Source organism: Austrofundulus limnaeus, unplaced genomic scaffold (genome assembly GCF_001266775.1).
Source record: "Austrofundulus limnaeus strain Quisiro unplaced genomic scaffold, Austrofundulus_limnaeus-1.0 Scaffold188, whole genome shotgun sequence".
Taxonomy (NCBI): domain Eukaryota; kingdom Metazoa; phylum Chordata; class Actinopteri; order Cyprinodontiformes; family Rivulidae; genus Austrofundulus; species Austrofundulus limnaeus.
In genome coordinates this window covers 794,579-806,271 of record NW_013952590.1, presented here as the reverse complement: position 1 = coordinate 806,271, position 11,693 = coordinate 794,579, and the positions used below count along the sequence as shown (strand labels likewise).

At 41.0% G+C, this 11,693-nt stretch overlaps 1 protein-coding gene across 2 annotated transcripts in view; it reads left to right on the top strand.

Moving 5' to 3' along the window:
* Positions 1 to 11,693, top strand: part of col4a5 (collagen, type IV, alpha 5 (Alport syndrome)) — a 73,291-nt gene that overhangs the window by 48,311 nt on the left and 13,287 nt on the right. For both annotated transcript variants that reach the window (XM_014018268.1, XM_014018269.1), the window contains exons 22-39: positions 1,852 to 1,922; positions 2,248 to 2,439; positions 2,533 to 2,701; positions 4,218 to 4,310; positions 4,387 to 4,491; positions 4,600 to 4,697; positions 4,843 to 4,993; positions 5,112 to 5,225; positions 7,086 to 7,253; positions 7,961 to 8,050; positions 8,545 to 8,682; positions 8,783 to 8,881; positions 8,957 to 9,046; positions 9,208 to 9,347; positions 9,442 to 9,568; positions 9,851 to 10,030; positions 10,122 to 10,172; positions 10,255 to 10,440. In XM_014018268.1, the coding sequence (XP_013873722.1) occupies positions 1,852 to 1,922; positions 2,248 to 2,439; positions 2,533 to 2,701; positions 4,218 to 4,310; positions 4,387 to 4,491; positions 4,600 to 4,697; positions 4,843 to 4,993; positions 5,112 to 5,225; positions 7,086 to 7,253; positions 7,961 to 8,050; positions 8,545 to 8,682; positions 8,783 to 8,881; positions 8,957 to 9,046; positions 9,208 to 9,347; positions 9,442 to 9,568; positions 9,851 to 10,030; positions 10,122 to 10,172; positions 10,255 to 10,440 (2,262 nt within the window). The remainder of the gene's footprint in view (positions 1 to 1,851; positions 1,923 to 2,247; positions 2,440 to 2,532; positions 2,702 to 4,217; positions 4,311 to 4,386; positions 4,492 to 4,599; positions 4,698 to 4,842; positions 4,994 to 5,111; positions 5,226 to 7,085; positions 7,254 to 7,960; positions 8,051 to 8,544; positions 8,683 to 8,782; positions 8,882 to 8,956; positions 9,047 to 9,207; positions 9,348 to 9,441; positions 9,569 to 9,850; positions 10,031 to 10,121; positions 10,173 to 10,254; positions 10,441 to 11,693) is intronic.

Below are 11,693 nucleotides of genomic sequence, written 5' to 3'. Positions count from 1 at the left end.
CTGTATGTGTGTATTTAAGGTCGTGTTCACACCTGACAATTTGCTCTGTTTTAAAAGGACCAGAGTTCATTTCCAGCATTGGTCGGACTTTTTGTGCAGGTGTGAATACACTCATGCGAACTCTGGTGCGGATCAAACAACCGGACCGAGACCCGCTTTTTGAGGTGGCCTCGGTTATCTTCCAAACGAACTCTGGTGTGGTTCGCTTCAGTTTGCTTCTGGTGTGAATACAGACCGGATTTGAACTGAACTAACTGCATTAAACATGCACCTTTTTGGACTTCACAGGCCGCCATTGCTGAGCTAAATAAACTGAAACCATACCTGTTTCATCGTCTCCTGCTCAGCATGTTGTGGGTCAGAACACACAGAGCACATCGTCTCCAGTGCTGGCTCTAGCCACTTTGGTGCCCTAGGCAAGTTGAAGCACACCCCTCCACCCCGAACTATGCCCCACCCACCCCAATTTAAACCCCTAAAAACAAGTTTGACAGTGAAAGGTACTATGGTAAACTTAGATTTATTTGCTTTCCCAGAAAGCAAATCAATAACAACATACATGTCAATTTGTACGGATTGTCCGTAAGTTATAAGGATTTTACGTCATTTTGCAGTTATAATGACGTATAGGGCAATCTCATAGATTTTTTTCAAAACCTCATTTTCAAAATTATCTAATATTTCAGAGCCTGTAGGATGATTTAAAAAACAATAAATAACATTAGCCATCTTCCAACCTGTTCKGCCGGTAGAATTAAGTTTTGAACTTTTTCTGCTCTCCTTTCCTCCTGCTTCGCAGCGAGCCTGGGTAGAGTAGTTTATTTTTCCTTTAATACTTCATTATAGTTTTTTAAGAAAATGCTAATTGAAAGGGGCGCTGAGCAGAGTTACAACCAGGGATTACAAATAATTATTTTTTTCTTCTGCAGTTCGGCACCCCCTAAATTTGGGAACTCTTCTAAATATTCCCAAGTTTATCCAACTGCATGGTACAATCAGAAACAAAAGTATAGTCCCAATGTCCTCAAATGAGCACTTAAATTTTTCCAACATTGTACTTTGCTACTACTGCAAACATCGGTCAAGTTTGCTTGCCTTATGAAGCCAAAGATGTAACTGTGCATAAATATATTAGTTTCAGGCAYGACATGATTTGAATTTTTACCTTGCCCATTTTTCTGACGAGAGTTGCTTTAGAYATTTTATGTGTAGAGCTCCTCATTTAAGCCACTTTGTGTTGCACACTCCACAGTTCTTATAGTTCTGTGATAGTAGCTTCAGTTCAGAAAACCCACATCATTGAGGGACTGGCAATTTACAATCAGTCAAAAGTGCTTCTCTAAAATTTGAATGAATAATTTTTACTTTAGCTGAGTTTAATGGGAACATGGCTGCACAATGTTACAAAATGTGCAAGTGTGGTATTGTTGAATATTGAGATGACAGTAACATAATTTGGAATAAACCCTGTGGTACTGTCACTACARCACTCTTTAATGTTGCTTTAGAAATTAGCTGTAGCATCTTAGCTACTTTTTTCTAAATCAGTGAGCAATTACGATAGTAGGGGTGTGTGATTCCCATCTGTAATTCATTCTGGGCAATTACAGTAGTTTTACCGTTTTAAGTTAACAAAAAAACGACACAACAAATTTGAAATTATTTTAGTTTTAGTGCCCCTGATTTTTCAGTGCCCCTTCTCCAACAAATAATAATAATAATAATAAAAATTCTGGCAGCTCCACTGTTTTTTTTGTCAGAACTTCAGTCAGATATTAAAACTGTGTAGCTACCATACTTCTAGAAAGTATAATCATATGTTATTTTTGCTGTTTGTCTCTTTTTCTTTAGGACAACCCGGCCCACAAGGTATCAAGGGAGAAAGAGGATTCCCTGGAAATCTTGGTCTTGTTGGGCCTCCTGTGAGTAGTTCTTAGTTTTTTTTATTATTATTATTTGTGCAGTGGGACTTGACAGTTTTTGAAGTAAATACCACCTGAATTATCATCATATTTTACACTAGCTAAAAAGTAGAAAGATTAAAACTCATTAAGAACAATGGATTAACCTGATGAATGGTTTGGCTTAAACACCCTCTATGTTCAAAAGTACAACAGTTGGATTTGTAATACATATTTCTCATTTATTTGAAAGCTTATGCCATTATTTGTTATTTTTCATCACAAGTTAAATTTTGTTGAAAACCAAATAAGCTTGTTTGACCTTTTTTTTAAATTTCATTTGTAGGGTAGGCCTGGTCCTCTCGGTGCTCCAGGCCTCCCAGGAGAAAAGGGAGACCCAGGGGATGCCCTTACAGTCCCTGGTCTTAAAGGTGCAAAGGGTGACACTGGCTTTCCTGGATCACCCGGTCTGCCTGGTCTGGATGGCCAACCTGGACGTGATGGCCAACCTGGACCTCCTGGTCCCAAGGGAGTGCCTGTTGGTGTCTTTTATGAGCAATAAGCATTTGCCCATCTGGAATTGGTATCAACCCAATCGTTCACGTTTTTTTCATAACTCGCATCCCTGTAGGGCTCTTTATTGCTGAAAGGCGATCGAGGGCTTCCTGGTGAGCCGGGTTTGCCTGGCATTCCTGGAGACAGAGGTCCCCCAGGTCCCCCTGGATTTGGACTTCCAGGACCAGCAGGAGATAAAGGAGTTCAAGGCATCTCGGGGAGACCTGGAGGTCAAGGTTTACCTGGTAAGCAAAAATACAAGGACCTTGGATTTTTTTCTTCCTTAAATACTTTCATTAGATCACATCACTTAGGATTTATCTTGTTCAGATTGTATAAAAGGGTACCTTTTTTGGAACAAAGTTTTTTCTTCCATGGGAGGACATATCAATAGTGGGACCTCTGTTCTTCTCTGTTCTGGATATGTGTATATATATATACATATATAAATATGGATTCTGATCACTGGATTCTACAGATTGGCTTGGTGGTCTCCTGGTGTTCTACAAAACATAGGTGGCTTTTCATTTCCTGGCTGACTGAAAAATATGAAAGGATGGCCGTATTCTATCAGCACTCAGACATTGGGCCTTGAGCGAGCTGGACTCGGCCTGCAAGCGGTTCTGTTGATGGTCGCGGACCGGCTGTGGTCCCTGGACTTTGCTGGCCAGATGGAATTGATCTTGGAGAAGCTGATAGCACAGCTCGGCAGAATTGTCCACACTATTTGTCTGATTGGATTCACCACCTTGGGATGTACCAGCAGACATTGAAGCAGATGGAAAATTGTTATTGTCTGCCTGACTCTTTCTGTTCCCAAAACAACTGATTACAGATTTGGCTCTCCTACATGGCCTTGAAGAGCTGTGGACTAAATTCTTCCTGGCTGGGTTACGTCGACTGAGGCTCTGCCTCACACCTCCCCCCCTCTCACACCCGTCTGTGATCTGGTTCCTGGAGCAAGCTGAAGGCCGCACAGAATGAACAGTTACCATCTATATTCTGAACTATGGCTGTGCTGGTTTTAGGGACTGGATTCTTCTGGCTCATTCTGCAGATATTCACACAAGTGCATTCAACACTCATGGCTTCAGATACACGCCCCCTTAAACTCACTTACTCCTCTGGCTAATAAATGTGCTCTATGCAGAGGTGTTTTTTATAAACATCGTAGCGTGTGACATTGTTGACATAATATGATGTTTTTTTTTCCCTCATCTTCCCTTGTGTGGTTTTTAGTTTTTCTGTTAAGGGTTGTGCCTCCTCATGATGTCTTCATGAAGATGATCCTTGCTCTGTGCTGGGGTCTGTGGCTGCATGACCCAGGGCACCTGTTTTCCCATGTTTGTTGTTTTCTGTCATGGGTGTTCTGAACTGTAATTTCATTGTGCTCTGTACAATGGCAATAAAGGTCTTTCTAATCTCTAATCTAATCTAAAACTGGTTCAGGGAGTGTGAAATGTTGTTTTCACATACCGGGATACCCAACAAAGACACCAACTTCAAACATCATTCAGTAGGTTTATGGTGTTCTTGAAGACTTTACGCAGCAGTCTACCTTTTTTAACATTAATACCATGTTTGTTTGTTTGTTTGTTTGTTTGTTTGTTTGTTTGTTTGTTTTTCAAACAGCTTAAAATAAAATGTGTTAAGGTTAGCTAAAAGACAATCAAAAGGTCTGCATGTGGATTGCTTCAAGTATGCATACTTGACTGTATTTGTGAGATCAAGAAAACATTTAATGTTTCATTTCTTGTGTAGGTCCTAAAGGCGAACCAGGACTTACAATATCAGATAAAGGTCTACCAGGACCCAAAGGGCAGGATGGTGAGCCAGGACTGCCAGGTGCACCAGGTACACAATCTCACTTGTGGAATAAAGCACGTTTTTCTGCCATGGATAACTACAGTAACATACCTTCTGCTATCAGGTTCCCCAGGTCTGCCTGGTCAACCTGGTTTTACAGGTTTACAAGGACCAAAAGGTGATCCTGGATTATCAGGAATTGGGCTCCCAGGTCCTTCAGGGGCTAAAGGTAACATGTGTTACCTATCCTCCTCTTGCCGTCACACTTGCTTCTGTGAATCTTTGTCTCCTAGTCTCTTTCTTTTGGATTCTCGTTACCTTGTTATGTCTTCTCCAGGATTCCCAGGTATTGCTGGTCAGCCAGGAGCTCCTGGAAAACCAGGGAGGCCAGGAATAGATGGATTTCCTGGCCAGCCTGGCCTTCCTGGACCCAAGGTGAACATGTGTAGTTTACCTAGCAGAAACAGAAAGTTGATTACAAAGCAGATGGCAATTTTTTTGTTGTGGATAAATTATGTACTGTTTACCTAATTCTTTTGTACCTGAAGGGCTAAAATGAACAATCTTGTATGTGTTATAGGGTGAACCCGGGTTTGGGCTTCCCGGTCCTCCAGGTTTACCAGGACAGCCTGGACCTAAGGGTTTCACAGGACCAAAAGGAGACCCTGGTTTCCCTGGAAACCCTGGTCCTCCAGGTCGGCCTGGATTTGACGGACCTACAGGGTCAAAAGGTGCAGTACATGGTGGTGTATTTTTGAAGTCTGTTGCAACAGTTTGGGGTTTACAAACACATGTAAACCTTCTTAAAATACTCATTTAACAGCCTCATTGTTATTTATTATTGTCCAGGTGAACCCGGTACACCTGGAATACCTGGCGGTCGTGGGCCACCTGGATTGCCCGGTATTGGTTTACCGGGACCTGCAGGTCCCCCAGGTCCTCCAGGTCCATTAGGACCACCAGGTAAGGCACAATGAATTGTAATAGGGTTTTTTACCTCCGCCAAGGATGAGGTAATGTTTTTGGTTGCGTATGTCTGTCCGTCTGTCATTCTGTCGTTCTGTCTGTGGACAACGTTACTCAAAAACTTGTGGACAGATTGTCATGACATTTTTACTACATGTGTGTACTGCCCTCAAGTAACACACCATTAATTTTTGGTGATGTTCCGGATCACGATGCGGATACAGGAATTTTTTTTTATTTTAAAACCATTATTTATTTTTTTCATGTCCCAATTCAGTTTCAATGTGTCCAGCAGGTGACACTGTAGTATTGGTGCTTACATCTGTGTTGTGACATTGATTCAATTTTATTACCTACGCCAAGGGCGAGGTAATGTTTTCGGTGGCGTATGTCTGCATATATTTTCAGCTAAATAGCTTTGAATACATTGAAAGTTTGATTTCCATCATTTACTATTATGTCTAAATACATGCAACATTATGTTACTATATTTACTATAAAGCACTGCAAATGTGACTTTTCCAAGGGAAACCTTGTAGCATAATTGACCCTATTGCCTTGGCGGAGGTTTGCGCTCTTCGAGTGCTTCTAGTTTTCTGTATAGATTTGGTAACATTTAAAATGTTAATGCCGTACCTGAGTTTCTAAGAAAGGCCAAAACAAAAAATTTTCGGCCTGATGTAAACTTGCAAGTTTTTACTTGAAATCACACTGCCTTGCTACTTGTGACACTTTTGCGTACTTACATCAGTTTTCGCCCTAGATTACCAAGACCAGAGCACTTGTCGGACCATAAATAGTGGTGGGGGAGTGTAAGCAGAGTGTTACATTGCTAATGCTAGATTGCAGCTACTTACCCTGGAGCTAAAATCTATGCTTCCCATCCAGAAGTTACAGAACTTGCGATGACAGGAGGTCAATTTTGATAGGCAGGGCAGTCGGTTCTGTTGATTTGGATAATTGTGTTGCTCAACAATCCAAGGAACTGGTGCTCAAACTTTCTTGCCTCAGTTAAGTCTCAAATGGTCTGAACTTTGTCTCAATTTGATTACAATTTATATTCATTCGTTTTTTTTTTTTTGTCTTCAACAAGGCACAGTTTGGTTTTGGGGCACCAAACCCTCTCAAAGTCATTTCACATTTTCTGACTCACGTAAACATAATTGAGGAAGGTTTGCGACAGGTTCCAGAATGATCTTTGCAGGTTGTGTCCAACAGTCAGATCCTAGAATGCATCAAGGCAAACCTTAAGGCGTGAAAGGTTTTGTAACCCAATACTGGAACCATTTTATGGCAACTAAATGATGAATGATGCTACATGACATTTTAGAATAAGATGATTCATGTTGCTAATAATATATTTGTCCTAACTTTTTGTGTGCTGCAAATTTTAATCATGATTGTCTTGTAATTTGCAAGCATTTAATCAGTAATGCAGTGAATTTYACACCTGTTCTGTATTTGTAAACCCTAGTAAGCTGACTAAACAGAAGTTCCTTTTCATTCAGTTTTCTAGGATGGCAATGACTTGAATGATGGGCCTTTTCAACACTATTTTTAAAAATAGATTTTCTGCTGTTTGCACCTTTCATTCACACACAATAAAATATCTTAGGTTAACTTGACATTGTGTAGCTAACAAAATGAAAGACTTCACAGTTGAAACTTWCCTCAAACTGGATTTTACTTGAGTTATAAATAGTTGGCTATAAAGGGATTAGGTAAGTGGTCACTTGAAAGGAAAAGTCTACCAAAAATTAAAATTCAGTGGAAAAAAGTAGTCTGTCTTATCAGAAAAAAAGGGAAATTCAAAAAGTGTTTTGATATTAGGGAAATAAATGTTTAATGTCTTTATAGGCTATCCGGGAGCAAATGGACCAAAAGGAGATCCTGGTCCCCCAGGTCTAGACATCCCAGGTCTACCAGGAGACAGAGGAAGTCCTGGTTTCCCAGGTCTCCCAGGATCAATAGGACCTCCAGGACCCCCTGGAGGACCTGGGCGGGATGGAATACCAGGACCGTTAGGTAAAGAACTGTAGCCATAAATCATCACGGCTATGATGTACTGTAGCAGTTGTTCCCAAACTTTTCAGCTTCTGACCCATAACATAGATGCAGCAGAGGCTTGTAACCCCAACCATCATTGGTTTGCATTCCCAAATTTTGATTATTACCCTGCTGAAAAGATTAAAATTACTCTGAGGTACTTCGTGAAATTTCAGCTCATTATTCATAAAATGGTAAATAAACTGTACGTACAGTATATAGCACCTTTCTATCCAACCATGATACTCAAAGTGCTTTATACTACAATCTGTGTCCTCATTTACCCCTCCACATTGCACTCCATTAGGTCTCTACAATCTAACATGTACAAATCAGCTACGGAGGCTAATCATTGCCAATTACATTCATTCACTGATGGGACACACATCAGTGGCATTAGGGGTGAAGTATCTTGCCCAAAGACACAACTTAGACAGCTGGAATGGGGAAAGATATAAAATAATTAAGTGTCTAATAACAAAAGAAAGCTTTAAGACATTATTAAATATAGATACAATGAGTTTTATTGGAATAATAGCATTGGAGTTGTACTTTTCTGTTTAGATCCTGGACCTGCTGCCTTCACAGCTTCACTTCAGAAAAAGATGGATTTATTTTATTCAATGGTAATTTACTTTACTGTATATTGAAACAAACCTTTAACTCTGCATGATGTGCTGCTGTAGGTCAGAAAGGAGACATGGGTCCTATGGGACCTCCAGGACCTCCTGGGGGACCTGGCGCACCAGGAGGACCTGGCCTGGCAGGATTAAAAGGTATCTACATGCTCCATATTTCAATATAAACAAATTTCTTCAGTCAGAATGTATTAGACAAAAGGTACGTTTAATGCATGAAATTAGAAATGGAATGATTTACCATTCAATGAACAAGAAGAAGCTTCTTGCTGTAAGAAAGGTCATAGAAGTCATAACAACATAACAAAATTTGTTTGGCTCAAACTATAACCAGGCCAGTTGTGGCATGCCATCTTAAAAACAGTGCCATCATTGCCAGACCTGGCCCACGTCCAATTGACAAACCACTTACTATGCCAGCAGTGCCAGCTTGACATCACATCTGGCCCACACCTGTCTGCTGTGTGGGATTGTATCCTAAAAACTAAATCTATTATTAACCAGCTGGCATAGATGTCGATTAAAAATCAAAACCTAGCATCAGAAAGCTCCCAGCAGGGTTAGCAGACACCATWTTTATCAACAAAGACAAAAAAAAGCATCTCCCAGATTCTCGTGTYGATGCTCCACAGGCGAACCAGGATTCCCAGGTAGAGATGGTGCACCAGGCGTTAGTGGGCTTAAAGGCGAGAGGGGAGATACTGGACCTCTAGGACCCCCGGGAATCTTTGTGCCAGCAAAGGGAGAAAAAGGAGATCGTGGACTCCCAGGTACAACTGAAACCATCGAAACGTCGCATCAAAAACTGAATTTAATAACAGCTTGTTCTTACTGTATAGTCATGTACACACTGAACCCCTCTGTGTGCAGGTCTACCAGGACAGTCGGGACCAAAAGGTATCTCTGGTCTTCCTGGTGACCCTGGAGTAGCAGGAGAAGATGGGCTCCCTGGAATTCCCGGACCACCAGGTAAAGGGTTTCAACATCCTCGCTACAGTGAATGTGTAAATGGTTCTCTAACTTGATGATCTTTTGGGGGAGCAGGTCCTAAAGGAGAGCCTGGAATTCCAGGTGTTCCAGGTTCTTCTGGGCTTCCAGGACCAAAAGGCAACATGGGAGAAATGGGAATTCCAGGTTGGTGAGCATTCTTATTACATCTTTGCGCTCCTGTTACTACTAAAGTTAACTTTTTTATTTGCATGAAAAGTTACATTTATTGCTGCAATTTGATTCTGTCATGATAAAAGATCTTGACTCTACTCACGACTGTTTTATGTCCTTCTGTAATATTACAGGACCTCCAGGGCTGAAGGGTGGATTCGGTTCCCCAGGTAGGCCAGGACCGCAAGGTCAGGCAGGAATTCCTGGCAGCCCGGGACCCAAAGGGGACCCAGGTTCTGCTGGCGTCGGACCACCTGGAATTCAAGGACTGAAGGTGACAGACTCAACTCTTTTGCACCTCTTTGTTTACTATTATTCGAAGGTTTTCAATGTTGTTCACACTTTAGTTCTCTTTACGTCTCTTGTAGGGTGAGCCAGGCCAGCCAGGATACCCAGGAAGTCCTGGACTAAAAGGAACCCCGGGACAACCTGGTCTCCCTGGTTTACCTGGCATACCTGGTGAGAAAGGTGACCCCGGACTCCCAGGATTTCAAGGTGAATATGGAAGTTAATAAGGTGACATTTACTACAAAAGGCATTTCATGTGTTTGAAGCCATGTTTTTTTGGCTATTTAGAATTTGTATAATTAGAATTAAACCTGTTGAGACTGAAAATGACCTTGTTGAGGGAGAATATTTTAGATAATGTAGTGTAACAGAAACACAATGAATGATTATACGGTCATGCAAAAAAATACCATTGTACCAATGGTACCATTGTACCATTGTATTAGCATCAACATAAAAGCGACTCATTAGTCTTTTCTCTCCTGTTAGGTCCCCCTGGTGGCCCTGGTCCTAAGGGTTTCGATGGCGGGCCTGGTGCCCCTGGTCTCCCGGGAACCCTAGGTAGGCAAGGAGAGTCTGGTCGACCAGGACCACCAGGACTGATCGGAGAGAAAGGCCAACCAGGTCGAGATGGGATCCCAGGGCCGGCCGGAGTCAAAGGAGAGCCAGGTAAGGCCCAGGTCATTTAAACTGGGTGTTTAATAAATACTCTTCTAACAAGTTCAACTAGGCTCAGATGTGGGGTTTTTTTTCACCTTAGGGATTCCTGGTTTTGGTGGTCCAGGCCCCTCAGGGCTTCCAGGCCCACCAGGTAAGTCACCACAAAGTCTACTCCACACACCTGTTGTAAATATTGTCTACAATCACATTTCTTTCTGGTATTATCTGTGAAGGTGCTAAGGGAGACATAGGTCCTCCTGGTCAACCTGGCACTCCAGGTTTCCCTGGTATCAAAGGAGACCCCGGCCTGCCTGGTACCCAAGGCCCCCCAGGTTCTACTGGCCCTCCAGGACCTCCAGGACTGCCTTTGCAAGGCCCTAAAGGAAATCAAGGACCCCCTGGACCACCTGGAAGAGGAGGTAAAGCACCTAGATAGCTTTTCTTTATTATTATTCCATGCACTGCTCCAAATTTCTGCCTGGTTTTTGATGCTGGAAAAAGGAAAGTGGTAATTTAGTTTTGCTTATTTTTAGATATTGTAATTCATTTCAGAATAAAGTGACTGATTGTCTTTTCATCTAACCAGTGAAAAACCAGGCAAAAATGGCAAAAACTCCACTCTAAATTATGCCAATACTTTCACCACCATGGTTTTTTGATTTGCATGTTGTTGATGTTTTACCATATCAACAAAGGAGCCATGTTACTGTTGTGAGCACCGAAACACCTGATCCACACCTTGTTACTAGAACATGTTCCCTCTCTCAACCATGTTCGAAAAATATGCTTATTTTTCACGTTATTGTGCTTTTGTCATCATCAAATTTTATTTTTTTTTATTTTTGATCTATTCACCCTTGTGTTTCCTCACTCACTTTTTCTTATTTATTAATTACAATATAAGGGTGGTGTAAATGTAGCTTGTTTGTGTTTCCTATTTCTGGATTGGTTTTTGATTTCTTTTTTTAATTTTGTGGGGGCGGGGGGAGAGAGAACTGAGTCAAACACAAACTGGGAAAACTCCATATGTATAGTTATTGCACTTTCCCCCAACCCTTCTATCATTTTATTTAGCAATAAATCTAAAATTACACAAGAGTTTAGAGTTTGTGTTTGGCTTTGCCATCCTGATTGGTTTTTTTTTTTCACACCAATCAAGTCACCTGCATGAAAACTGTTTGTTCCAACACACTTGTGTACAGACTGTATATTGACAATAAGCCTCACACAGTGTTGGACAATCAACCTCAACTCTGGAAAGGGAAAAATATTATTTTATTTTTTTTCTCCTGCTGCTCTTGAGACAAAATTACCCCTGAGTCTTCAGCCTTAAAGGGATTTTACATGTTGGCCTTAATATGTTCGTATTTCTCTTTTCTACTAAAAGTTATTTGTGACATGGGAAAACATCTAATTAAAAATTTGTTTTGTATTTCTCTTAAGCAAATCGCCATTCTGTTACAAATCTAATGCATTCTGGGGATGATAATGATAATGATGATGATAGGTTACACTTGTGACTAAAACACAAAGAGTCAAGACTAAAAAAGCTATAATGTGTGACAATAAAGTTATATTTTGAATTAGTATATTTTCTGCAAAATTTATGGGTTGAAACAATCAAACATGATGTTTAGTAAATTAGCTCTTGAGCTAACGCTATATATATATA